Genomic DNA, 26,685 nt, shown 5'->3' with positions numbered 1-26,685 from the left:
CTAAACCACTTCAGTTAGAGCTTTAAGAGCATGTCCGTCTAAGCCTAAGACATGTTAAGTTGAAAGACTTGTACCCTGGATACTTCTGCATGGTCACCATTAAAAGCAGAAGGCATGTCTGCAATTCAAGAATATAATCGCTGGGTCACACCTGGGTCCAAACACATTCTCATGTAGATAAAACAGGATTTAAAGACAGCTCTTTTTAAACAGTCTTGTTTTAAAATCTACTAAATTCTATGAATCATCAAAACCCTCATAAAGAACTCAGAGATGCTTTTGCAGCTGGAAGATATGGACAGCAGAGTCCCCTCTGGCTCAGAAGAGGACTCTCCTCGCAAGACAATTTCAGTAGAACCAGTTCACTTTCAGATTTAATGCAGGGTATACATTACAGGCAACAGTCTAAGTTTATGCTAAAACTTGAAACAGCAACCTGTCAAGCAAATCTAGTACACAGTCAGAAAATTTGCAAGGTAGCACATGATAAAACCTCATACCTCTGCCAACCTATCGCCAAGAGCCTTTACCATTATGACGTTGTATTCATCATCCTGTTTCCTAAATTCATTGCATAACTCATCTACACCAAAGCAGGCCACAGCAAACAGGCCTAAGTAGTCACAAATGCCAGAATCCAGTGGTGCTATGAAGTCAGAGAGGCAGTAATATGGATCTGTGCAGGCAGAGTCCTTTTCAGCCTAAAGTAACAAAAACAATGCAATAAATCAGAACATTTTAAGTATTAGTGCACTACTAATCTAAAGAGCAGTATTTTTAAGACTAAAGGGCTCAAGGCATTTCAGACAAACACCTATCTAGTCTTTGAGCCATGATGGCTTGCTTGTACTTGAATTAGAAGAAAAACACTTCTCTTACTCTGAGGGTGTTTAGATCACTGAAGAACAAAATGTCAAAGAAGAGAGATGCTGTGCTGAACACACATATAGAGATGTTTTGCCTCTATTTACAGATAGTAAGATTTAACAGCTTCTTCTGCAGACGAATTATTGCAAAATAAGGAAGACTCTTGTGCCAACCACTGGGTAAGAGCAGGAATCTTCCATCTCTAGCACTCACAGATTCCACATTTGTGTGCAAAACTGATGGTTGATAGTTCGCATCCCAGTTATGCGAACTGCAGAGTTCTTCAGCAACTCCCATTTTAGAACGGCTGTGAGAGTTTATAAACACTCCTAGTTTCTTATGCTACAAACCATGTGCTCAGTAATCCAGACAAAACAGTGCCCCAGCATGTAGGTTTACACTAGCCATGTGCAAATACAAACAAAATGCATGTATCACTACTGAAAAGTTTAATCCCAAGCAAAGTTCAAGTGGGTTTACGCAAATAGGAAATATCCTGCTCACTGGATCCTTTTCCAAAACAAGAAAAAGGGAATAGAAAGAGGTGACTGAATGCTGGCCATAGTACTTAAAAAGAAGTTTTACAGTTGAGGATCTATTAGTGTATTCATTGGGGAAACATGACTGCTATTTAAAAAAAGGCACAGCTCTTTTAAATCTACCCCACTTACAGAGAGATAAAAGTTATTTCATGGCTATCACTTCACTGAAGATTCCTCTCCAAGTTTTCTTATTCTATGACAATATTTTAACAATGCTTTCCACCTACTCCCAACTGCATTTAAAAAAAAAAATGAATAAAACACACCCAGCCCTGAAAAATGAAAAAAAATGGTCAGCTGTTTCCATAGTTTCTATAACCTGCTAGGTTACAGGAAGTACCATAAAACTGTAGAAATATCCTTTTTCCACACAGGTGAAATCTATGTTAATTTTAAGGTTCTTTTGTAATGATTACAATACTAAATAATACTAAATGCATCTCCAACTTTTAGATTTACGTCACATCCTTAATAGCGTCAATGTCATGGAGAGAACTCTGTACTGAAAGGAACATTTTATATAAGAAACAGGAGACAATTATTCTCTTCTACTTTGCTCTGGTGAAGCCTCTGCTGAATTACTATGTACAGCAGATTGAAAGAGATGCAGCTAAAATACGTAGAGTCCAGAAGAACAGTACCCACAATAGCACAGGGTTTCACGGCCTTAACCTTTGAGAAAAGCCTGAATAAACTGGGAATATACAAGATAAAAAGACTAAGGAGAAGAACAGTATTCCAATAGTAAAAACTGTTACAAGAACAACATCAAATCAGATATTGTCCTTGGGAGAACTCTGGAAAAAGGCAAGGAAAAGAAACTGTAGTAAACTTGGTTTACATGGGATATCAAAATGTTTAACTAGGTAGTAAGACCCTGGAACAGCCCTCCCTGAATGCTTGCGAGAACAGTTTATGTAAACATCTGCCATGGACTGTCAAGATACACTAGATCCATCTCCATGCAACAGATTATCTGTTCCAGGAAACTGGAACAGATAAACTTAAAGTCATGTATTTCCTAGCACAGTTCTGCAATATTGGCATAGCACTGTCCTCATAGAATACTGTACTCCAGAACTGTAGGTAGTTGTTAAATTTATTTCTGCCATGTTTGATGACTCTGAATATGTGAACTATGAAGAAGCCAAGTCAGAAGGTAGAGAAGAAGGAGAGGCAGAATATCTTGAAAATGTTCAATCTATCAAAATAAATGCAAATCTAAGTAAGTATGATTCCAAGCATGAATACTTAAAATAATGATTCTCTCAATCAGAATTAGCAGCCAACTAACTAATTCTAAACTGCCTCTTCATATGGGGAATTTTACATAAAAATTAAGACTACCAAAAACACTTATCTCCATTGAGCTTTATTTTCCAGGTATTTTAATTGTAAGTGTTTTTAACCTTTAACACATTCAGGCAGAATTTCTCATCTAAGGCAGAATCCAGGCATATTAGAGAATTAAGGTTCATTAGGTTCTAATTTAGCACACAGGTTCCATGTGATGAATTTACACAGCACAGTGCTTTAAGACATCTTAATACTAAAATGAAGACAGAAAATGCACGTCATATCTGAAGATGTAGAAAACGCTTTATAGATTTGACAACTACTACAATGCAAAATACTACAAATACTACAATACAAACACCTGGGTCATCACTAACAAGATCCTGTTATTACTGAAAGAAATGGCAAGGCAACAGCTGCAGACAGATTACAACCATTTTCTGCACAGATTTTAATAGGGCACTTCTGTTAAATACTTGCAATTCAGGAAAAAAAAAAATCACTTTATTTAACAAATGTTCTGTCACTGTACCTGTTGCCTCAAGCCATAAAATTTTGCTATTGGTTCCGAAGATCCCACTGCCTCTTCTACAGCATATAAATGGATATCATCTTGAACACTTTGAGCTGGCCAGAACCCAACCACACCTCTGGCTTGTAATTTCTTTTGATTAATCAATGTTTTCAGTAGATTTTGAGCATCATTGTAAACTCTCTTTGCTTCTTCACCTATCAAAAAGAAAAAAGAGAACCCTTTAGAAAAGGCAGGTTTTCACAACTGGCTAAATAGGTTTAAGAATTGCTGAAGATTGGTTCCTTTTCCACATAATTCTCTGACGACTCCAACAATCTGTCAGCTACAGCAAACAGAGATAGCAGTGTGATTATGTCTATACAGTTGTAACAAGATATATCTTGGAAAAAAAAAAAACAACATTTCAGCCAGCACCCTTCTAGAGAGGCAGAGGATGCAGCACCCTTCTAGAGAGGCAGAGGATGCAGAATAAAATGAGGAACAGAGAACATATGTGCGCACCTACATCACCACAATGCAGCAGATCCAGAACATTGATTACAGTGTCACCCTTGCAGTTTCATCATGTATTTCAAGGCCTACTGAACAGTTTCAAAAGGAGATAGAGCCTTCTTGCCATTTTCACCCACAACAGGGACATAGCTATATTAAGTGTTCTGCTGCCATTTTCTGTCATTAAAATACCTCCCTGTGTTTTGGCAGGTGAATTTCTAAGTAAGATGATTGAGCATTTTTCCCCATTTATTTTTCAGCCTCACATGCCAACACTTGGTTCGCTAAGCGTTGCTTTAAACAAATTATTTCAGTGACACTAGGTTTCCACGTATTTTCACTATTTCAAAACATTCAGAACCTTAATGCAGCACGGCAGGTCTGTTAGGATTATTTACATGAAGTAAATGCAATTTCAATACTTACCTACAGTTTTATCATTAAACACTTTAGGGAAACCCCGGTTGGGATACTTTCCCCTAAGTTGCCAGATATCAAAGAAAGGCTTCCAGTCAATGTATTCTACCAGCCTCTTCAGGTCATAATCTTCAAAGACTTTTGTGCCAATGAATTTGGGTTTAACTGTAAGAATCAGAAGTACAATCTGACATGATGAAAATAATTTAACATTGCTCTTATACGTGCAGCATAACTGATGCTCACCAGCCTCCACCTCTGCAAATGACCTCTTCCAAAGTAATTGTCTTAGAATTCTCACTGTCATATCGTTCCCAAGTCATGTGATTCCCCAGTTACAATGTGATTAAAAAAAAAAAAAAGCATAAAAGGCATATAAAGTTGAAATAGAAAATTTAAGGCCTTTTGTTCTTTCGTATAAATGAACACTTACTAGCTGTTGGAATTCTGAACTTATTTCATTGGCCAAAATATTGGCCAAAACAGAACACCAAAAAAACCCTACACAACTTACCAATACCTAACATATTTTTGGGGCATATACCTTTTCATATTTACAAATCCTGCTTTCTATAGACAGACATATCACATGCTATGGTACCACAGAATAGTTCTGTAAATTAATATGTAATTTATAAGAACTTTTGCAACCACCACACACATGTTCAGATGCATGTGCACAAGTGAAAAAGCAAGATGGATCTATGTTATGATGTAGCCATTGTCATGTAGCCATGACAAGCTTTGCACTTGTTTTGTCTGTGCTGTTCAATACTTCATAATACAACCTTTATTAAGATGAGCTATTGAAAATTAGCATCTTTTTGAGTCTTGTAAATTAAATGACAGAAAGCAGTGAAGTGTTACTGTCACTGCGGGATGCAACTTCCTGGAATGCTGTTTATACTTCTAGTATCTAATAAAAAAAAAAAATCAAAACAAACTGGTACAGAAACCGATGGCGGAAAGGTAGGAAAAAGCGTAAGGAGGAATTTGATATAAATGCCATGTCACAACGTGTGTTCCCTAAATATGGTATAGTAAAAGCTTTGCAATATAATGAGCCAGTCCAACATGATTTTGCAAAGCAGTCATTAGACTTATCTTTGATTATATGGTATTATGGGTAACTCATTGTTTTAGGATTTTTTTTTCCAATTTCTAATTAACTATTAATTTATTTTTTAAATATACTATGAAAAACATAAAGCAGAAACAGGACACTCAAATTTATGCAAAAAAAAAAAATCTCTGCTCAGACAGACACCAATTTACTCAAGTTGTTACACTACTATATCCTGAAGTTTAATGACGTATAATCTAATTTTAAAAATAGGTAAAATAAATACATAAAATAAAGAAAAGGCACAGCAACAACAAACGACAACATTTAAACTGACCTGGTTTATGGCCTGATAACCAGTCATTATGGAAACCTTTTCTTCTAGCCTGCTGTAGAGACAAGTATCTTCTTTCCTGTATGGACATAAAGGTTAATTTCACAAAGCCAGCCATCTTTCAGACAGATAAAACTGTAACTGTTGACTTGGTGGTAGAGTTTTACTCAAAATGGTCTTTGGGACAAATCTGACAACAGACAATTTCAATTCCAGCAACTCCCAGTTCACAAGTGTAAGGTAAGTTTACATCACAACCATACCATTCTTTTTTCCTGTATACTTCTAATGAAACTGGCCTACAAGATTTCTAGTTCCTCTGAACTACACCAGAAGTTCATTTATTACTTCAAATTACATGAAAATACAGGTACAGCAAGATATTCTACTGCCTGCAAAAAGTTTAGGATTGCAGTGACACCTCCACCAGTGACTGCAGCATGCCTCTGGGAAAACTACTGGCTCTTCTGAAAGGCACAGGAAATTTATAGCAACTTCAGTAAGGTCCATGACTTCACTGCTGACCTCAGCTTAAAGGAGAGTGCTGGACTCACTGATGTCAGCTTAGTGGACTGGTTCCTTGTGCAAAGACAGTCAAATTTAGTCAAGCCAAATGTCCTCAGCAAGAGGCCTCAAGCTCTATCTTTCTTTATAGACCTGTATTTCCTGTAGACCTATATAGGTCTATATTCCTATATATAGACCAGGTAAGAGCCAGACAACTTTCAGCTTGCTTCTGTGTTTATTTACAAAGACAGCCTCAGAGGAGTTGTATGTTATTTGTTACCTATTGTTAATTTGCACAGTCTATATCCACATTTCATTGCTTCACTTTCCTAAAATGGCAACCTCAGCTCTCTGCTTTGAGACTGCTCAGATTCCTAACCTAAACAATATGAACACATCAGGAAAGTATGGTGTTGTAAAATACTCAATAGAGCGTGGCTTAGTACCAGCAAAAGCAACAAGTGCCATTTTAGTTACCCCATTGTAGCTCTCTGTTTCCAGCTACTGCTCCAGGAGAACATTGGTCTCCTGTAGGTTGGTTAAGTTGACATGACTGCCAGCTCCATGGAGATGTCCTAGACACCACTGATTGCCCACTGAGGACAATCAAGAATTTGCTAAGCATGTGTTAGACTCATGCAGAATTTTCCCTTACAGGTTAGAAAATTTGATTTCATAAGCACTTCTGGAAGTTTTCCATCAATTCTACTGCATACTTTAAATCAGCACAAATATACCTGAAGGTCTTCATAAGGAGCTGAAACTGAGAGTTAGTAATGAGGCAAGCACTAACCACTTCAAACAAGAAAAGAAGCTAAAGCAATTATATTTGTACCTTCAGAGACTCATAGTGTTCTTGTCTAATTTCTTCATATTCCTCTAATATTTCTTCAAAGAAATCATCCTTTACACTTTCATCTAAGAGCTGGGAGCACTGTAAAAAGTAAAGAGAAAGCGCTAAGTACATACTGTAACATACTATAGTAAGGACAGAGTATGAACTTGAGACTAATCTATCTGTCTTTCAAACTCTTGTTTCCAATTACACTTGACAACGCTAAACTACGCCTTGCAACTAATTTGCAAGCTACATTCAAAACATATTTAAGAATACGATTGTTACTGAGACTACTGCCCTACTACAAAGGTAATATTAGCAGAGCCAAGTCTGGCTCTGGAAAGACCTGAGAGAAGAACACTCCAAGATTTTAGAGACTGAATAGTCATAGAAACACCACACAGCTTGGCCTACTTCTTTCCAGCAGGTATTTGCCAGCTAAGACTACCCATTTGTCTGATAGAGAGCATCCATCCCAGAAAACTTCAGCCAGATGTTTCATAGCACTAATGTTGCCATATCACTAAATTCAGAAATATATCCAAAATAGAGAGAATAGCAGATCACATCGAACCCCATCGCTCTTCACTATAAAACACTTCAAACCTACAGTCAAGGACTCAGAATGAATCATGTCACCCTCACTACAGAAATGGGCTTTTAAATAAAGGTATCCAGTGACAATAATTGACACAAGTCAGATGAGATAACCACGTGGCAGCAAAAAAATACCTGAAGCAATAGTAGTTAGAAACTGGTCTCTGTCGTGGCTCTTCAATTTTCTGCCACAATGTTAAGCCTTAGAGGCACAACATGAGAGGCACAACAGAAAAACAGGGCATATATTTTTGCATGGATGAGAAACTATAATTTAGAACTTACAACCACAACACTCTTGGATGCATCCAGGACATGAATTACAGGTGCGCTATATCGTGGGGCAATTTTAACAGCTGTGTGTGTTCTTAAATGAAAAAGAAGAAGAGTGAGCATTTCACAACTGAACCAAAAAAAAAAAAAAAAGAAACCAAAAAAAACCAAAACCACCAAACAAAAAACCCCCCAAAACCAGACAAAACCCTCAGCAAAATAAATCCTGACTTAATGCATAGACCAGAACTTCAAAAGAAGAAAGCAATTCATCCATCTGCTATACATGGATGATTAATCACAGATTTTAATAATAGGTACATAAACACTTTTCTTCAAAGAGTATCAGAATGCTTCATAAATAATGTGCCAACTCACATTCCCTCACTGTCTTACCAGCTGACTGAAAATCAGCAGCTCATTAGTTTGAGTCTCAGAAAATTTTCAGTGAGAATGTTCCAAACTAAGCCCACCAAAAACTAACAGTTTTTTCTTAATCTTTTTTGCCCATCTTATATTTTTCCCTCCCACATGCTAGTTTCCAGGTCTATGGATTAGCATTAACATATTTCAGTGACGATTATTCCATTTCTACGATGTTCTACTTCAAAACAGGAGGCACAAGCTCTCTACTCACCTGAAGAAGGAATTCTGCCAGTGATCAATAAATATTACAAACTTGCACCTGCTTGGTCAGTCAACTCATTCACATAAAAACCTCCCAATTCATCCAATTATTTAGCATTTACTCATATTCCAGTCCTCACGGAAATACTTCAGCATATAACGAAGAATCACTTCTATATTATAGCACTTTATTGACCAAATTAAAGTTTGGATTCCTAAACTGAGGCCTAAGCTACCATGTGAAACGCAGCTGGCTACCCCTGTTGCTCAGAGTCCTGGCAAACTGTGCAAGCAAGTGCAGGAACAAAGACCTTGCAGGCCAAAGCTCAGTTTGCTTTCTTGAATGCTAAGGTCAAACACCATTTTTTAAATTAATTTAAATCAGAACCCAGGAAGCGATCTTCCACAGCAAAGATAAGATCTCCTTTTTCTTCAGGTTCTGTCAAATATTCAAAGCACTTGGCCATGGAAGTTACTGATGACTGTGTAACACAGCTGTGTAACCAACTGTCCAGGATCTTCTTAATTTGCTTCTAGGCGATGCGCTTTTGATCTTGGCAGCTCTATTTTTTAGAAAAATATAATGTATCTTCTATAGGAACAAAGGAAACAAACAGGGCATGGTCCTACAATGGCACTGTATCAACTAGTACATACTAATCTTTATATTTTTAAAAAATAAACATTACTACAACAAAACTGTCACCGTTATTCGTCAGCATCTGAATTTACCAAAGCAGTATAGTAAGAATGCAAACATCATCATTATTTTAAGTTATGAAGAAACTCTATTATGTAGATTCTGTAGACAAAATCCAGCCTCTCTCTCTTTCAAACTAACCTCACTTTCCACCCTTCCAAGTACTTATGGTCTCCTTATTCCAGTTAACGACGTCTACTTATTACAGAGAAAAAGTGCAGATGGTTCTTCATTAGCAACCTCTGACATGTACACAACCTTCCAGAATGCACACATGAGGCTAAACTTAAGACTGTGGAAGTAAAATTAAATATGTATTACCAATCCAGTCTTCCATAAAGAATATGTTTACTTAACATATATTTTATAGAAATTGTTTGTCTCTGAGCATATGCATAAGGATATATTTATATACAGTTCACATGAATAAAATTATTATTTATGTATACAAAATTATATATATATTCTTCAATAATTTCCATATTCAAGGATAAAACTAGTGCTGCCTTGCTGTTGGTTTTATTCATCTCTGTGAATAAATTCTACAAAATTGTTTCATGCTGGTTATTTGACATCATTTACTAGGCCACAATGCCACGTGTACAAACACTAAAAAGATCTGAAGAAAGGGCTCTCCTAAGACCTTCACTTAGAATAAAGCCTTGCCCCCCCGCCTTTCTTTTTTAAGAAAAAACCCTCCATGTTTGTTCTCAGTATCAAAGCGATAGGAAAAGAGATTCATATGGAGAAGGAGAAAAAGGATACATTTAACCTTGCATTATAACTACAAGACCAATAAAGACAGGTAGTGATCCTACTCTTCACTGTCTGTCAAATTATGGGACAATTTGCTAAGGCCAAAAATACAGAATACATTGAGCTAATGGTTCTGCTAGAATATGAGCCGCTCTGACAAAGAAAGCAACACTGCTAACAGCTTCTGTTTATGCAAGAAATGACCTCTGCAGTCTTCTGAGCTGTCACCTACTCAAGCATATTGTACATAAACCAGTTAGCAAAGCATGACCCAAGGCCGTCACGCATGCCTAAAAGACATTTGTGGTAATGTTAATACTAGGTGTCAGTGAGCTGTCAACACTGTTCTTCAGGACATCATAGCAGTTGTGTTGTTCTCTCAGATCCATTCAAATGAAATAACAGAAAAGCTCAGTCTATCAAAAGCAAAATGGTAACTACTTCAAGGCAAGCAGCTAGAATTTATCCCCTATCAGCCTGCTTCAACAGGACTGGGGTCTCAACCCAATCAGCACAGTGCTGAACAGTGATTCATGAAAATACATTAACTTTCTTAAAGATAACAGCTCTCTGATGTTGACATGATCATTTCTAGTCTCAAAATCCTGTATTTTCAGAATGCTTTGGTGAATCAGAACAGATCATTCAACCCCTTAGAAGAACAGAACTGTATTCATATGCATATGTGCGTGAACTTTTAGAAGGAAAGATAATACCTCCACATAAAATATACACTTGCAAAAATGAAGTGTTTAATATGTCCATTATTTGTTGTGTCCCAATTACATTTTACCTCTATATTCTAGGACTTCTGATATAAGAAATAACTTTTAGTGTTAAGTATATACATACCAGTATGTGTGTTGGGGGAAAATGAGGGAAAGGGAGAGAGAAATGGCTATAAATTTTCTTTTTCCCTGATTAACACTATTTTCATACACATTCCCCATCTTCCCAGCTGAGATATCTTACTTAGAAGTAGTTGCTCCTCCAATCAGCAAAGGAATCTTTATTGCCAATCTCTCCATTTCCTTGGCGACAAAAATCATTTCATCCAAAGAAGGGGTGATGAGACCAGATAGGCCAATTATATCTATTGCAAATTTACAAACACATATACACAAAAGGTTTAGCAAATCCACTCTAGAAAGACACAGAAATTATTACAGAAAGCATTTCTTTCACACATCAGATAGCTTCATGCATCAGATAGAAAATAGTGAGCTAAAAAGCAGGGTAGTTGCTAGTCTAGAAGCGAAGTTTGACCTAATTAGAAAGTGAAAGCTTTCCAAGAATGAATGTGATTCCAAATCCCCAGTTTAGGATATTTCTCAAACAGTCTTCACAGCTGCTGAACACCTACTGCTCTAGTTTCAGCAATAAATGTACAGTACTTCTGATTAGCAAGCTTCAAACCTCAGAAGTTCGGCACTGAGGAGGGAAATAAGACAAAATAATTATAAGCTCTGCTCTTAGAAACAGCAAATGCTTTCGAACTTCACCACCTATGTTCCAGACAATTAATCTTTTCCAAGATGCAATAGACTGTTTCAAAGCAACTGTAACTTGTTTCGGAAAGTTTATTATTTATTAGAACAATTCATTCCTGATTTCACACTCACTGATCTGGCAGGCTGAATGCCAAGTTCTTTTACTGATTTAAGACCCAACTCGAAGTTATTTAACCCTTCCAAGTCTCCATTTATCCATCTGTAAAACAAATACTAAAACACCCCTCTTGGAGTTGTCCTTTTTATATAGGTTTTCAGTTCCTCGGGCTAAGTTTCACAGAAGTGCCAAATACTAAATAATTACTATTGTTAATGCAAAAGTTCTGATTTATCTGAAGGTAGTCTGACCAAATCATAGACAGCATAGGAATGCGATGAGTAGCAATAAAAAATGCGAGCGGGGTTTAAAATCAAACAATTCAGGAGTACTAACAAAATCTCTCTATACCTGCTTTGTTCTCAACAGCAGCTCTCAATATCTTATCACATGGAGTCATGACTCCTAAATCAATAACTCTGTGAAAAGAAGTGAGATGACACAAGATTCTTTAAAAAACAGGTCAAATTTCTGCTAAAGGGCAAATACATTGCTCTCACTGTAAACGACTGACCTAAAACTGAAGTTAAAATCGAGATTTTTATTTGTTTGTTTGTTTCTCTCAAGACCTCTGTTGGGAATTTTAATATAGGAAATACCTCTGAGTGTGGCAAAATCTTCAATACATCAGAGTTCAGATGATATAGTAGTTAAGAAAATTCAAGTGTTAGAGGCTTTTCTTTAAAAAAAAAAAAAAATTTGTGGTTGTACTGAGTCTGGCTGAGATGGAGTTAATTTTCTTCATAGCAGCTGGTATGGTGCTGTGTTTTAGATCTGTGATCAAAACAATGCTGAAAACACACTAATGTTTTAACTATTGATGAACGGCGTTTGTCCAGCATCAAGACCTTCTCCGTTTCTCACTCTAACCCCCCAGGGAATAGATTGGGGGGTGCACAAGAGGTTGGGAGTAGACATAACCAGGCAGATGACCCAGACTAACCAAAGAAATATTCCATGGCATATGATGTCATGCTCAGCCATAAAAAGGGAGAGGAAGGGGTTTAGCGGGGCTTAGCCATCTTTTGCTCAGGAACTGGCTAGGCATCAGTCACACCATGGGAAGTGGTGAGTGATTGCCTTAGCATCACTTGTTTTGTTTTTTCTTTCTCTTTTCTTCCACTTCTCCTTCACTTATTAAACATTTTCTATCTCCACCCACAATTTTTCTTGCTTTTATTCTTCCTTTCCTCTTTCCCCATCCCACTGAGGTTGGCTGGGTGGAAATGAGTGAATGGCCTACCAGGGTTAACTGCCTACCACGGTTAAGCAACAGCAGTGGCATTTCTGAAGTTATTTGGACAATACAAAAAGGTTTTGTGGACATCGTATCTTATGTCAGGAACATAAAATGATTCACATCAAGGGGTTTTTTTGTCTTATTAAAGCATACATTTTATGAAATGACACACTGCACTTCCCTTGCTAGCATTTTATTCCTATTAACCCTAGCCATTGCCAAGGTTTTTATTTTTTTCAAGTATGAACCTAGCAGGCTGGGGTGGCATTCAGCCTCACTCATACTCATGGTGACAGAAAACACTATGGCTTCAGTTCAGTAAGTCTAAATAAAGCTCAAGAAAGCCTGAAACCAATCAACAGAATTTCAAGAGATAATGAAATGGAATATACTGCATATACACAGCACTGCTACTGGCTTCAACGCTCTGTGTTTTAAAATAAAGAGATCATTTTGGCTGTTTTTAGAGCAAATTACAGCCCCAAGTCAAAAACAAAACTAAAGGAATGAACAGTAAGAGTTCCAAAGCAGGTTCAGCTTTGCGCAACATTTGACAGACACTTGACAAAGGGCTCTGATGGAAACATGACCATTCATTCCAACACTGTTGCCAACCCTGCTGCATGTACACAGGCCTTGAAAGAGCTGACTTTTCTTGAAGTTCTGTCTTTTGAAGCTCAGAAACAGGATGAGAATCTCATCTCTTATTTAACAAAAACATACCCCCATGAGCTTTTAACACCTCATAGTTAACAAACAGCTTGAAAAACATATTCAAAGGTTCATTTGAATCTTACAAGACTTCCTTTTTCCCAACACAGCACACAACCCACGCGTAGTCTTGCCTACTACAATTGTTGTATCTGATTTCTTCAGACATTATACTTTTACGTTTAAGACATTACACTTAATATATTTAACTAATATAAAACAAATACAAAAACTGATGCTCTCATCTACGTTTCAGTTGATGTTAAACTGTATTCACCTCAGATGCCAATTTATTAGGAAAAAAGTATTAGAGAAGGCTATACTCCCTCTTGCCACCCCATTAGTAATAGCTGGTATGATCTGTGTTCCCAATCACGGCTTGGGGAACAGAGGACAGTTCCCAAGAAATGCCCACCTTTTATCACCACAGCTGCAGCTAGCCTAATATTATTAGCTAGCCTTATACAGTTGTGTTCCCAGCTACCCAATATTAGTCTCTTTACCTGAAGTTGTTGCAGCCCAGAACGACTCCCACAATGTTCTTGCCGATATCATGTACGTCTCCTTTCACAGTTGCTAGTACTATTGTACCATGATATGGATCCTGAAAGTTGAACAAATAACACAAGAGTTAAATTACTCGGAAGCCTCAGTATGTTTGCACAGATCCTTCAACAGTGCAATCCTAATTCATGACCGGAGACTCCTATTGTAGTACAAGCAATTGCAAAGCATAGTAGAGGTAACATAGTCAATATTAAAAACTATGTTAAAAGATCCAAGTAACACAAAGTTGCACACAAATTATTCTTGCAAATTGCACACAAGTTACTCAAAAATCTGTGTTTAAAAAAACAAAGCAGCAGATAAAAAATTTCAGATCTGGATAGCATTTTGTGCAGAGCAATAACTGAACTCCTAAGGTACCTCTGCTCCAAATATAAACCTCGCCAATAAAGAGTTAGAACAAAAGCACATGAACACTCATAATTACACACCTGTTTACGCATCAAGAACAATCTTTCAATGCAATGCTGAGAAGAATGAGAGGAATTAGCAAAAGCAGAAGAGACTAATTTTTTATGCAACATGAATAGCAAGGGAGACATTTCAGTGCAGTGATCAGGCTACTTCAGACTACCAAGCTGAACAAACAGGCTGGATAAAGGATCTCCCTGAAGAAGGGAAGCCGTACTGTCAGAAACTGGTCCTAGGCTAGACGGCACTCAGCCCTGACAAAGGGGCCCTACCAGCAGGGCAGCAGTGGAACTTCCTATAGCAATTCTCCACCAGGACACAGGCCTTTGCGATACATTTTTTAGTTGTATAATCAGTGTTGTCATTTGGAGCAGCTCCAGGCTATCACAGTGCCATGTTTGAATTGGTGCAGGATCAGATGCCAGTAACAGACTACTTAAATTGCACAGAATTTAAATAAAGTGGAAACCTGAGCATATTCTATGTGAAACTACAAAATATTTTTCCAGCCACTGTCTCATCTCCTTTGCAGATGGCAGAACTGGAGGATTAGATCCTTCTATGAAGCATGTTATCTTTCTGGACAGTATCAAGTAGCTCTCTACTTCATGAACCTAAATTGCTTTCTGTAGTTGCAATTTTCTGGGGGGAAAAACTTTATATATTACCAAGAGTGATACTAGCATTTCCCATGGTCCTAATACATTTGTTGAATAAAATCCCTGGATTCCCACAATGCTGCTGTTTACTAAAATCTATTATCTCCCCAGTGCTCCTGTTTTGCAGAAGACTGGGGAACAGAGAAGGCAAAATGGAGGTCTGTAAGTCAGCCATCTCAGTACGTCAATAAAAAAACTTGCAGCTGAAAATATACTGCTGGAACGTGAGAGAAAACTGGGAAAGAGATTTATCAAGGACTGGGGGAGGAACAAGAAGTACTGCCCACATGCATCATACCCAATAACTGCTGATGATTTAACTAGTGATTGATATCCAAGAAAAAAACAACCAAACAAACTGGATTTGCACATAAGAAGGAAAATCTGTGCTGGGCAGCAAACAACATGGGCCAGAACACACGCTATTTTAAATAAACCCTATTTAGGGCACACTGTGATTTCAATTGTCTCGAGCAAGGAGGTCCTCAAGTTCTGGGCACACATCCAACGGGCTTCTTTTTTTTAATCGTGATAGAGATCCACAGCCACAGCTATTTATCCTCAAATGTAACTATCAACACTTTGCATTTCCTGGCAGTCTGTGACTAAAACTGTCCTGGAGGTTACAGTAGCCTGGGTAACATCAGACGGATCAGCTACCAGAGTCTGCAAATCATTTTCCTTCAAGTCAACATCTAACCTTGGAGACAGATGCAGCTGTTTTTTCCTCTGTCACCAATTCTCTATACAGTGACAACATTTTTTTTTAAGAGGAAGGCACTACATCCCTTGCCCCGCAGAAGGTAGAGGAAACAGGAGGACAGAAGCCCTACTTTTTCCATCCTGCTCTCCTCAGCCACACAGAATCTCTCACGATCTCTTCAGAGTGCTTGCTGTATTTTTATTAACCTCTCACACTTCTTTTTAGCCAGAGAATTAAGTGCCAGAGGGTTCACAGTAGATCCTAATCCAGTGCTAGTGGAAGCAATGGAGTAATGATTTTCACTGACTTCAAATAGCATCAGAACAAACCAGAAGGTGCCAAATACTGGCATTGTCAGCTGAATTAAAATAAAAAAGAACAGCATGAGCAGGACAGAGATGACACATAGAAAGGTGACTCATGACAGCCAGAGAACAGATCCACTTGAGATACTGGAGAGAAGACACCTTCTTCACATCCAGAAACAGCATGGGAAAAGAGAGTACGCATTCTCCTTCTTCCGTTAAGATTAGTCAGGTTTGATTATCAGGTCATTTTTCTTTCTAAATTATTTGCTGTATTCATTACATTTATGCCCGACAATCACACAACAGATCCACAGCAAATGGAAAGATACAGTGTAAGAAGATTTCAAGGGAAGAATTAGGAACCATTCAAAAATCCACAGAAGGGAAATGAAAGGAAATACACAAATATCACAGTTTAGAGAAATTCTGCTATTCTTCCTTTTTATGTGTGTGTTAAATACCAGATTCTGATAATAGCCATTGTCTCTGAGAATTCATGAAAACAAGGTAAGGTTCCACAGGGCTAAAGAAGAGTAGATGTACATCAAACCTAAATTTGATAGTCAGACTAGGACAAGAGAAAAAGAAAAATATTTAACAACCAAAACTGTAAGCACCTATCACATTATAAATATAGTAGGAAACAGCAGACGTGAGTATTTAAAAGGGGATGTTGTCCAATTCATCTGAACTCTCTTTTTCTACGGAATAGAATCTTGTCAGTACGGAGAAACGAGGGACAACCTATACCTTCATCCTCCAATGCTCCTATCAAATATTCCATTAGCCAAATTTGGAAGAAATTACTTCAAATATATGCATAGGTAGCTGATAAAACTATTCTCAGGCATCACCAACTGTTGGCTGTGAAACAGGAAATGCTATAAAGGAAAAGCCCACAAGGATCTGAAAATCACTGGATATTTTCAATTATACATATTTTATATATTACATAAAAAGTAGTCTCCAGAAACTGGTGGAAAAACACACATATGAAAAGACAACTACATTCAGACCCTGTTTTCATAAACACTTGTCCCCTGCAACTTGGTCATGGCTACACATGCAATGAGCATACTATTCTATCATAACAAGAGGTCTTGAAGTCACAATCTACGAAGAAGAAGGATGGAAGAATCGGGTTTGTTTAGGTGGGAGAATGGTCAGGGCTAGGGGGAAGGGAAGAGTTGAATAAAGAGAACCATGGTGACAGGCTTTGAACATGCAAAAGGGAGTTCCATAGTTCACAGAGGGCAGAAGTAGTAGAAGCAAATGGCAACATTTGCCATAAAGTTAGAAGTACCACAAATAAATAATACTAGAATTAAATGCCCACAAAAATACAAGAAATAAGTAACACCGGTGTAAGGGGCCTACAAAGGCTTATGGTATTCTTCAGGAAACTTGTGACAACAGCTTAGGCACACACCAAGCAGAGTTCCACAAAATCTGCACTTTATGAATTTCAGACCTACTTCAAATTATGCCAAGACTGTCAGTTTCCATATGACTGCGTCAACTCTCCAGCATGAAAGCTGAATAAATGTCATTAGCAAAAAATAATTTCAATTTTTGTCATGGCATGCTATGAAAGAGTTACAGCACAGAGGACTGCGTCTTGCCTCTTCCTCCATGCTGCCTCGTTCGGCTCGCCCTTCCTCTCTTTCTTTTTCCATATAGGGAATAAGGTGGCCAACTGCTTTCTTCATAACTCGAGCAGACTTTATCACCTGCATAGAAACAGAGGGGGGGGAAATAAACAATAAAGATCACATATAGGAATAGCCTCAGATTTCTCATAGCTTTCTTTTATACCCATTCAAAAAATAAACAAAACTTTATTTGCAAACCCAGATTCCAGCTTTGCAGAGCATTCTGTGGTAGCAGGCTGCTGGCCCTACTGGCCTAAGGGTCTACACATGACACTTGCTTTCACAGTACAACCTTTCGGACCACTCACAACAGAATTGGAAGGTACAAACAGGCCTAGACTTGGAAAGTGCTAAACACAGCAATATTTATTTGGATCTTTTTTCTCTCTTGCCCTTTTTCACGGGCTCAGACTTAAAACTGCATTTCAAATAAAGCAAAAACACTCAGAAAGAAAGGAAACAAACATGTAAAACTACATAAAGAAAGTCAAGTTCCAAAGTAAAGAAAAAATAGGGCTGCTTCTTAGCAGCACCTGAATTTTCACAGTTCACGTGCTATATCTGAAAAAACAGCCAGCACAGAACTTTTTGGCTATAGTTTACAAAGTTAGTTTTTGCAAAATAGGAAAATATATGAAATTACTTTCCATTACCTGAGGCAGAAACATCTTTCCAGCACCAAAAAGATCACCAACGATTTTCATCCCATTCATCAAAGGCCCTTCAATTATATTTAGAGGTCTAGGGTATTTTTCCTGATTTAATCTTGCTTCTTCTGTATCTGCAGTGACATACTTCTCAATGCCCTGGGAAAAAAAATTGAGAAGCTTTTACCTTGCTAGAAATACAGCTTTTATTTAGTTGCCTTCTCCACCCAAAAAAATCACAATGAAAGTACAAACAGATACTTTAGATACTGCTAGTCTTTAACAATACCTCAAATGTGTATTTAAAATAGGTTTTCTTAGGAAACAAAACCCTGTAGTTCTTAGGCACATAAAGTTATTCAAAGCAACAGTCCCCAGTATTAACAGGTTGGTTTGTTTTTCTTAACCGTGTCATAAGAAAAACTAAACATTCAAAGACTGCTTCCTCAGCACAACTGCCACTCAGTGCAGTACTGTTAAAGGACCAAAAAAACCCCTAGAAAGTAAAAGCAGTATGTTAGAAAGTAAAAGCAGTTATGTTACTACCAATACTAGTGGAACAAAATATTAAGGGTCAAAGACTTCATCTTGTGAAGTTTAGAGACAAATCACCAATTTTCTCTGTTATTAAAGTTAATTAAATATATTTTTAATTAATAGCTTTTAAAAGAATAGCAGTTGAAGGATTTTTAAAGCCAAAGATGTCCCTTAAAGTCTGCACTGAGATCTTGTCTCTGAGACCTGACGGGTAGGACAATTTTCTGCACAGATTCACCTTTATGAGAGCATATTCCAGCCTTTCCTCCACAGACCTTTTCCGCCACTCATCGGTCTGTACAACTTTTCTTCCTCCTTGGGCGTGATTCTGAAGAGGAAAGACATCCATAAAAGCTTGCAAGCACAAAAAGTACACCTACAGACTTTACTTGTAGAAAAGTGAGGATGATTTCAAGTACTGACCCATAAAATAATTTTAGATTATCCAAAAGGTTTTTTATATACATGCAAATCATATTGCAAACACCTGTGATGTACTGCAAACACTTAGGGGGTCTACATCCCAAAGAGTATATACCTCAATGAAGATGTAAACAAAACAAACAGAGAATAAGTTTAAAAAAAAAAAAAAGGAGGGAGAAGTTTAATAATTTTCACGCTCTTAAAAATGATGAAATGACTAATCCTAAGGGTTTTACTTCTGGGAACGTGATTTAAATTGATTCCTGGCCCACACACTACACTTAATTTTAAAATGCTAATTAATTTGGCACTAATTCAGTTTCTGCTGGAATAGGTTATGTTATTCCATATCACAGATGTGTTTTCAATCAGGCGGCCTACAGAACTACTGTTTCTCATGCACATAGACAGTCCCAAACCCTCGCATGCTCTCTTTGCCTCACACTCCCCTTTGCTATGAAGGCAAAGACCGAAAGGGCTTCACAACGCACAAAAGCTCGTAAGCACCCACGCCAGGAAGGCTCGTGGAAGAGCATGCTATCCATTACTTCAACCAGCACACTTCAGGCAAGTAATTTCTTTTCCTCTGTCGGTTATTCCACATAATCTGACATCTTTCTGTCCTTACGAACGTCCTATACTTCTGAGTGCTCATCAGCAAGTTCTTAAAGATAGAGCCATGGGAAAAGTCATGGAAACAAGATCTCACTCATGAGAACAGAAACCAGAACAAGTTTTCATTCATGTTTATATGAATGTTAGCTAACTTCACAGCTTCTCGTTGCCAAACCTTATTCCACTCATAGGTCTAGTTTGTACAAAGGGAATGAAAGGAGGAGGAAAATGTTGCCCAGAGAGGTTGTAGTCTCCGTCCTTAGTTATATTAAAAACCCAACTGGACATGGCCCTGAGCAACCTGTTCTTGCTGACCCTGCTCTGAGCAGGGGGGTTGTACTAGATGATCTCCAGAGGTCCCTTCCCACCTCAGCCCTTCCATGATTCAATAAAAATGTACAAAGTGCTCCTCAACCTCTGGCCAGACACTTTAGCAAGGGAACCATTCCAACCTAAAAATAAGCCATGAAGCTGTAGGGTGGGCAAGCAGGGACCACAGTGGCAAGCACTACATGCAGATCTTTAAAAACGGGATTATTATACTGCATGATGAGGATGAAAAAAACTGTCTTTGGAAGCACAACTCCCATTGCCATAAATGGGACAAAGTTTCAGTTTGAGAATGTCGGCAGCTATACACTTTATGGAAAATGTTGCTTTAATCTCAAACTTCAAATGAAGACTGATCTCCTAAACCTGCATGGATTAAGTTCCTCATTTTTCCCCACAGATCTAGCATTCAAACAACTGGCAAGGTACATTACTACTATCACCTGAAGGAACTAGGAGGAAACTTCACTGGCACTCTATTAGAGGTGCAATACTTGAAATGGGACTGCACATTCTATGTTCTTTGTGCAGAATAAACTGCAGTAATTGGAAATAAAAATAATATATGCACTTACTGACTGATGAATACACTTTTGTGTTAAAAAAACCCATTAGACAAAAGAACTTAGAGCCATTCAATTCCACTATATCAGAGGAAGGTCTGAGTAAATATTTTGAAATATGCCTCAAACTCCAAAACCTCATGTAATAATCCTTCTCACTGGCTGTAAGTGACTATCTGTTTGGACTCTCACATTTGTCCAGAGCCAAGATGAAATCCAAATCAGGATGCTTACCTCCAGTGAAAACCTGAAAATTGTAATATTGTGTTAAATTTCAATAGAGCTTTTAAAGATGTTTTGAATCGAGAGTGTCTCTCTTTTTTGCAGTTGGGGGCTGTTTTACTCCCACAATAAAACCACCGCCATGACTAAGAGCAGAGATTCCAACTGTGGCTTCTCAAACTTCTAGACTTAGAAGGAGTAGTCATCTGCTTCCAGTTCTACTTTTCATGCTCCATTTAAATTCACATTCTGCTTTCTGCAGAAACACTGTTTAAGCAATCCCTTTCTAATTCCCCTTCTTTTTTTTCCTCCTCTTTCTGCAACCCCGAATACCCTAATGGTAAAACTCTGCTTATACAGACTAGATCAATCCCAGGTGAATTGCTTAGACACTAAGAGCACCATCTAAAATAGCCTAAGCACAAGGGATAGGGAGAGTCTTCCTGTACTGGTTTTCAACATGTTGCCATTGTTCCTAAAAAGCACACACCACCATAGGGCAAACTACAAACCAAATGAAGCTGTGCACAGAAATAATACCCCCAGGAGCATGCAAACCTTCTTGTGCACTTAAATCTAAGAGCCACCTAACCCAGAGAGTTTTTTGCTCTATGTTCTGTTCAGAACCAGATTTCACCAGTCATTTTAATGGCTGATAATCTGGAAACCTTCAGGTATGTAATCTTTGTCTAATCACCACTGTCATCTCAGCATCTCAAAAACACTAAATAGCTGATCCTCACTCTTGACATGAGTTACATGAACTGGAAATCTATGGCACAGCCAGGAACCACAAGCAACTCCTTCACTTTTTACGTATACTCCAAGCAAACCATTACCACCAGAGAGACAGGTTTACTCTTTTGTCTCCCACGGTGCACTTGTCAATTAAGCTCCAGCACCAAGATCTGCTTCGGCTGTGGGTTGGCCTTTTCTGGTTTTTGTTTGTTTGTGAGGGTTTTGGTTTGTTTTTTTTTTTTTTTTTTTTGGGGGGGGGGGGAGGGGGGGGAGTTTTTGTTATTGGTTTGGGGTTTGTTTTTTTTAAAAAGAATGCCTATGCAGCTTGGTCTTCTGAAGCATATGAAGAACTCTGGTGCAGGATCTTTCAAGGCGCCTATGAAACTGGAGAGGCTCAATCTATCACAGAGTTCACATTTTATTCTGTATTAATAACTGAATCACTTCTAGTATCATTAGTAACTTCTAACACCCACTGCTAGATTGACACATGCAGTTTATAGGCTGTTCTACCTACTATCATCAGGGAGGTGTTAAAGCCCAGGTAGTAAGCTGGCTACTATTCAAAGCTTAAAATTCAAGTTACCTGAGCATAATGTAAAAGTTTCTCTGTTGCATCAGGATCTTTGTTCCAGATTAGATTCTCACACAGCTGTAGCAATTCCTTGTGGATATCATCATACACTGGCAGATTCCCAGCATTCACAATTCCCATGTCCATGCCATACTGAAAAAAACCGATACAGAATCCCCCAACCAGGGCTGTCAGACATAGCACTGCACATCTGCCAAGTGCAAACTATATGGAAGCCAAAAGCACATCATACCTTAATCGCATGGTAAAGGAACACCCCATGCATTGCTTCTCGAATGGCATCCATTCCTCGAAAGGAGAAAGACAGATTGGAAAGACCTCCACTTATCCTGGCTCCTGGCAGTGTTTCCTATAGGAATTGCACGTAGATTTTTAGAAAAGTGCTTTCCAAAAAGGAAATCCAAGCAAAGCATTCAGTCCATAAAACAGTTGTCCCCTGAGCTGCAGTGCATTGGCTATGCACCCTTTCTCTCTTCCCTGTTCCAGATCCTTCTAGTTACTCAAATTCATAAAAAGCAATTCAAGTATCTGTAGAGAAAGATACAAGTAAAAGGAAAGATCCAGCCTAGTTATGTGTAAGCAACTACCATGGTTTCCATAGTCATAGGTGCTATTCTAAACATATCAGTCCTCCCACAGCAGCATTCCAGATTTTCCCCATGCAGACCTACTTACGGCTCTTCCATCCCCCACTCCCCTGGAAACAGGAGCAGCCAACCTTGCTTGCATGTCTCAGGAGCAGGCTGTAGCTGAGCACCTAACCTCAAGGGTGCACCCTCCCTTCCAGAAGCCCTGTGGTGACAAAATAGCCTGTGGGGTGTTCAAGCCCCAGACTGCTACTGACAGAGCATCTCCAGACCAATCAAGTTGCCTTGTGAAACACAACAGTGCAGCTGCCTTGGCTGTATTCAGGTGATGCTCTTCACTGCTGTACTTCCTTATACACATTTTGGCTAAATAAAAAGTCAGGTTACTGCACAAATCCCTTTCACAGTTACAGAAATTTTATTAATTTAAAAAGGCAGCTTTCACATACCTTCAAAGAGGTCCTTTTAGCTAGAACGTGAATGTGATTGTTAACTTATTTAATTAATATAGTATATTTACAGTAGAGATAATGGACTGAAATATATTTATAGAATTATTTGAAGTTGTTCTACTGGAAATACAGCAATATTGGGGAATGGCTGCAATTCAGAGGAATAGTCCCTTTGCTAATTTAAAATGCATATCATTTTGCAGCACTGTTTTGTTGGTTTTGTTTGGGGGTGGGGGGTGTCCTTCTGTTTTGTGGTGGTTTGGGGTTTTAAGCAATCTCAGCAAAATACTTCAAGTTAAAATAAGCTTACAACTTACTTTTATGGTTTTAGTAGCATTGATAAAATTCATGGCATACAGGTTATGTTCTTCCATTCCAGTTCCTATGGTCAAAATATTAGGGTCAAATATTATATCATTTGGATTGAAGTGCACTTTTTCCACAAGAAGGTGATAAGCTCTGGAACAGATTGCAATCTTGGTTTCTGTTTCTGTTGCCTAGTGGAGAAAAAGAATTCTGACATGAAACTTACAGACAACACAAAAAATAAACCCTCAAGAAATCATTTACAGTACCAGTGACTCAAGACTGAGAATCTGAACATCACAAATATTAGAAAAGGATTATATAAAAGAATTTTGTATTAAAAATATCACCACACTTGTACCTGGAGTTTTGACTCAACTCATTAAAAACTAGTTTTGTTCCCCAACATTTCATCATCCTATGCAAAGTTTAATATGTGGTTTTTGGCATAACTAAATTAATTCACAAAGATTCCACTCTCATGCAAAACTCTGTTTCTGAACTAAAAAAAAAATCTTCTATGAAGGAAGGAAGAGTTCAGCGTGGCTGAACAGCAAGACACGCTCTTGTGCTAGCAGAGCTACACTTAGAGTAGTACTTGGATTCCTCAAACGTGAGCACCATAAGAAATGCTTACATATCAGGGTCAAAACTATTGTTAAGACTATATAGACCTCTTTGAATCACCTGCATCAATGAAACAAAACAACTTTGTCTTGCACAAGAGTAAGAAAGCCTTGCACTCCAGAAGAAAAATACCTCTCCTTTAAAGCGACACTCACCTGCCCCATTTCATCAAAAGCCATGACAACCACAGCTGCTCCATACAGCTTAATTTTCCTTGCCTTCTCCAAAAAGTCTTCTTGGCCTTCCTTCAGACTGATGCTGTTTACAATGCATTTCCCTTGGCAACATTTCAAACCTGCTTCAATCACTGAAAAATTTGAGGAGTCAATGCATAATGGCACCTGTAAATAACAGAGAAGTAAGCCAGGGGAATACATACAAGTTATGAATTAGAGTTCCACATGCTGTTTGCCCATTTGGGCATAAAAATGCACACAATATTAATCAGCGCTTATGAATTAAAAGTTTCCAGATGGTATTTGTAGATTCACTTTGCTTTAAATGCAAACCTCATAGCGAATTTAACTGAAGAGCTTCTATGGCAACTACATCACATATCATACAGAAACCTCTACTTCTCCCTGTATTGTCTTGTGTTTCTAATTAGATACTCATTTTTAGAGAATGCACTTTGCAAAAGTATCTTTTAAAACTACCCTATATCCATAGCAATTTTAAGTTTTGTGAAAAGCAATACCGTTATGCACTGCCAATATATAGATTATGGCTCGTAACTGCTGCAAAAGGAACCTGCATTCGGCTTTTCTAACCAATGAAAAGGACTGGCATATATCTAGCTGAAATCAGACAGAAATTGTTAAAGCCTCTGTTTCCCTCAAAGGCCTTCCCTATAACAGTACCTTTTCATCCTGGGGGACACCTACATCTGCTTATTAAGCACCTAAACTGGTTACTAAATAAATCAATATCAAAATTTTCTGAAAGGCAATTTCCAACTCAATAAAATATTCCTTATTGTGCTTTGGAGTGATTCAGTTACAACCTTTGCAATATCAGGTTCTGAAGAAATCAAATTACAAAATCTGGTCATTGCAGCAGGGCCATCCAGCATCCCATCATCCATATTGATGTCAAGAACCTGGGCCCCCATCTCAACTTGCAATTTGGCTACACTCAGGGCTTCCTAAAGAAGAAAGTCAAAAACCAAAACAACAGTCAGTAGAAAAAAGCCTAGTCATTCTCAAGATAACATTTCACTTCTCCAAAATGAGCATGCAGCCAAAAATTTAAAAATTTGTAAGACATTCCATAAGAGAATAAGGAAATGGTCTGTGATGTACAACAACATACAAAAGCTGTTAGTATGGCACAACTGGTAACTAACTTGTCCACAAAAACATGATGCCAGAGACCTAATGTTCTGGTAGTGCCACTGATTTTACACCGCTGGTCATACGCTTAATTGAATGATTTAAGATTTGCATAGTAACAAGGACTTCTGACTGCACAAGATTACAGGAAAACAGTCTCTGTGATGGTATGAAATAAGGGTCTTGCATCACAAGCTCTCCTGTTTTATAACACAGAGTACTTAATTTTGGGAGGTTTTTCGGCATTTTTTCCAGATGCAGAATAATCACCAAGTGCTAAGAAGGAAATACTAAAGTTTTTCCTCTGGCCCACATAATTATCTGAACATCGATGTCTGTTTGCTTTCTCTTTTTTGTAACTCTGCAGACTGAGGAGACAAAAAATAAAAAGGTTTTTAGTTGTTCACAGTCACCAACAACCTGTGTTTAAAGCTCTCTTTATCTAATAGGTCTAACCAGCTTCACGACTTCTAGGAGCTTAAGAGTTAGACTTCCTAAAAAACAAACTAAGGCTTTAATTTTGATTGCATCAACTACACCAGCAGAGCACACTCTGGGGCAGAGCCTCAGCTCTCAAGAAATGCCACTTATAAATGGTTACTGTAACATTCAAACAAATAGTCACCAGTAAAGAATGAGTCCTCCAGCCTTTTCATTTCTGCCCTGCAGCTGTTTCAAGAAAGCAATTACCTTCTAAGTAACTTTTTCTGTAGCAACTCTCATGTAGCAGGCTGAAGCCAGTGATCAAAGTATATAAAGATTAGATGCAACTGTAATGCTGACCAGGATTGGAGAGGGAGGGAAGGAGAGTGAGGGCTGCACAGTGGCACAATCTATCCCAAGTCAGATGTACCCCACATGTTGGAAGGAGGGATTACACCCCCTCTCCTTCCTCCCTCCTCTATAAATCCACCCCTAGATACAGCACAACCAGGACATTTTCTAAACCATCATCAGCTGTGTAACAATTTAAAATGAAAAGTCATGTTTCCTGTAACACTTGTCAAAA

The 26,685-nt window shown here is 38.1% G+C and overlaps 1 protein-coding gene across 8 annotated transcripts in view; it reads right to left on the bottom strand.

The window, feature by feature from the left end:
• MTR (5-methyltetrahydrofolate-homocysteine methyltransferase) overlaps positions 1–26,685 on the bottom strand; it is a 52,930-nt gene that overhangs the window by 3,432 nt on the left and 22,813 nt on the right. For 2 of the 8 annotated variants that reach the window (XM_075495967.1, XM_075495968.1), the window contains exons 14-29: positions 25,349–25,489; positions 24,501–24,686; positions 23,730–23,909; positions 22,606–22,722; positions 22,365–22,505; positions 19,126–19,215; positions 18,357–18,509; positions 13,907–14,007; positions 11,804–11,871; positions 10,817–10,937; positions 7,774–7,855; positions 6,889–6,987; positions 5,550–5,625; positions 4,159–4,314; positions 3,238–3,434; positions 501–701 (exon numbers count right to left, since the gene is read on the bottom strand). In XM_075495967.1, coding sequence (XP_075352082.1) covers positions 501–701; positions 3,238–3,434; positions 4,159–4,314; positions 5,550–5,625; positions 6,889–6,987; positions 7,774–7,855; positions 10,817–10,937; positions 11,804–11,871; positions 13,907–14,007; positions 18,357–18,509; positions 19,126–19,215; positions 22,365–22,505; positions 22,606–22,722; positions 23,730–23,909; positions 24,501–24,686; positions 25,349–25,489 — 2,109 coding nt within the window. Of the gene's footprint in view, positions 1–500; positions 702–3,237; positions 3,435–4,158; positions 4,315–5,549; positions 5,626–6,888; positions 6,988–7,773; positions 7,856–10,816; positions 10,938–11,803; positions 11,872–13,906; positions 14,008–17,526; positions 17,782–18,356; positions 18,510–19,125; positions 19,216–22,364; positions 22,506–22,605; positions 22,723–23,729; positions 23,910–24,500; positions 24,687–25,348; positions 25,490–26,685 lie in introns of those variants that run through there. The other 6 variants (XM_075495971.1, XM_075495969.1, XR_012774779.1 and 3 more) reach the window with 6 other exon arrangements.

This window comes from Mycteria americana, chromosome 3, assembly GCF_035582795.1.
Source record: "Mycteria americana isolate JAX WOST 10 ecotype Jacksonville Zoo and Gardens chromosome 3, USCA_MyAme_1.0, whole genome shotgun sequence".
NCBI classification, from domain to species: Eukaryota; Metazoa; Chordata; class Aves; order Ciconiiformes; family Ciconiidae; genus Mycteria; species Mycteria americana.
The sequence above is the reverse complement of the archived record's forward strand: the minus strand, read 5'-3'. Positions and strand labels throughout refer to the sequence as shown.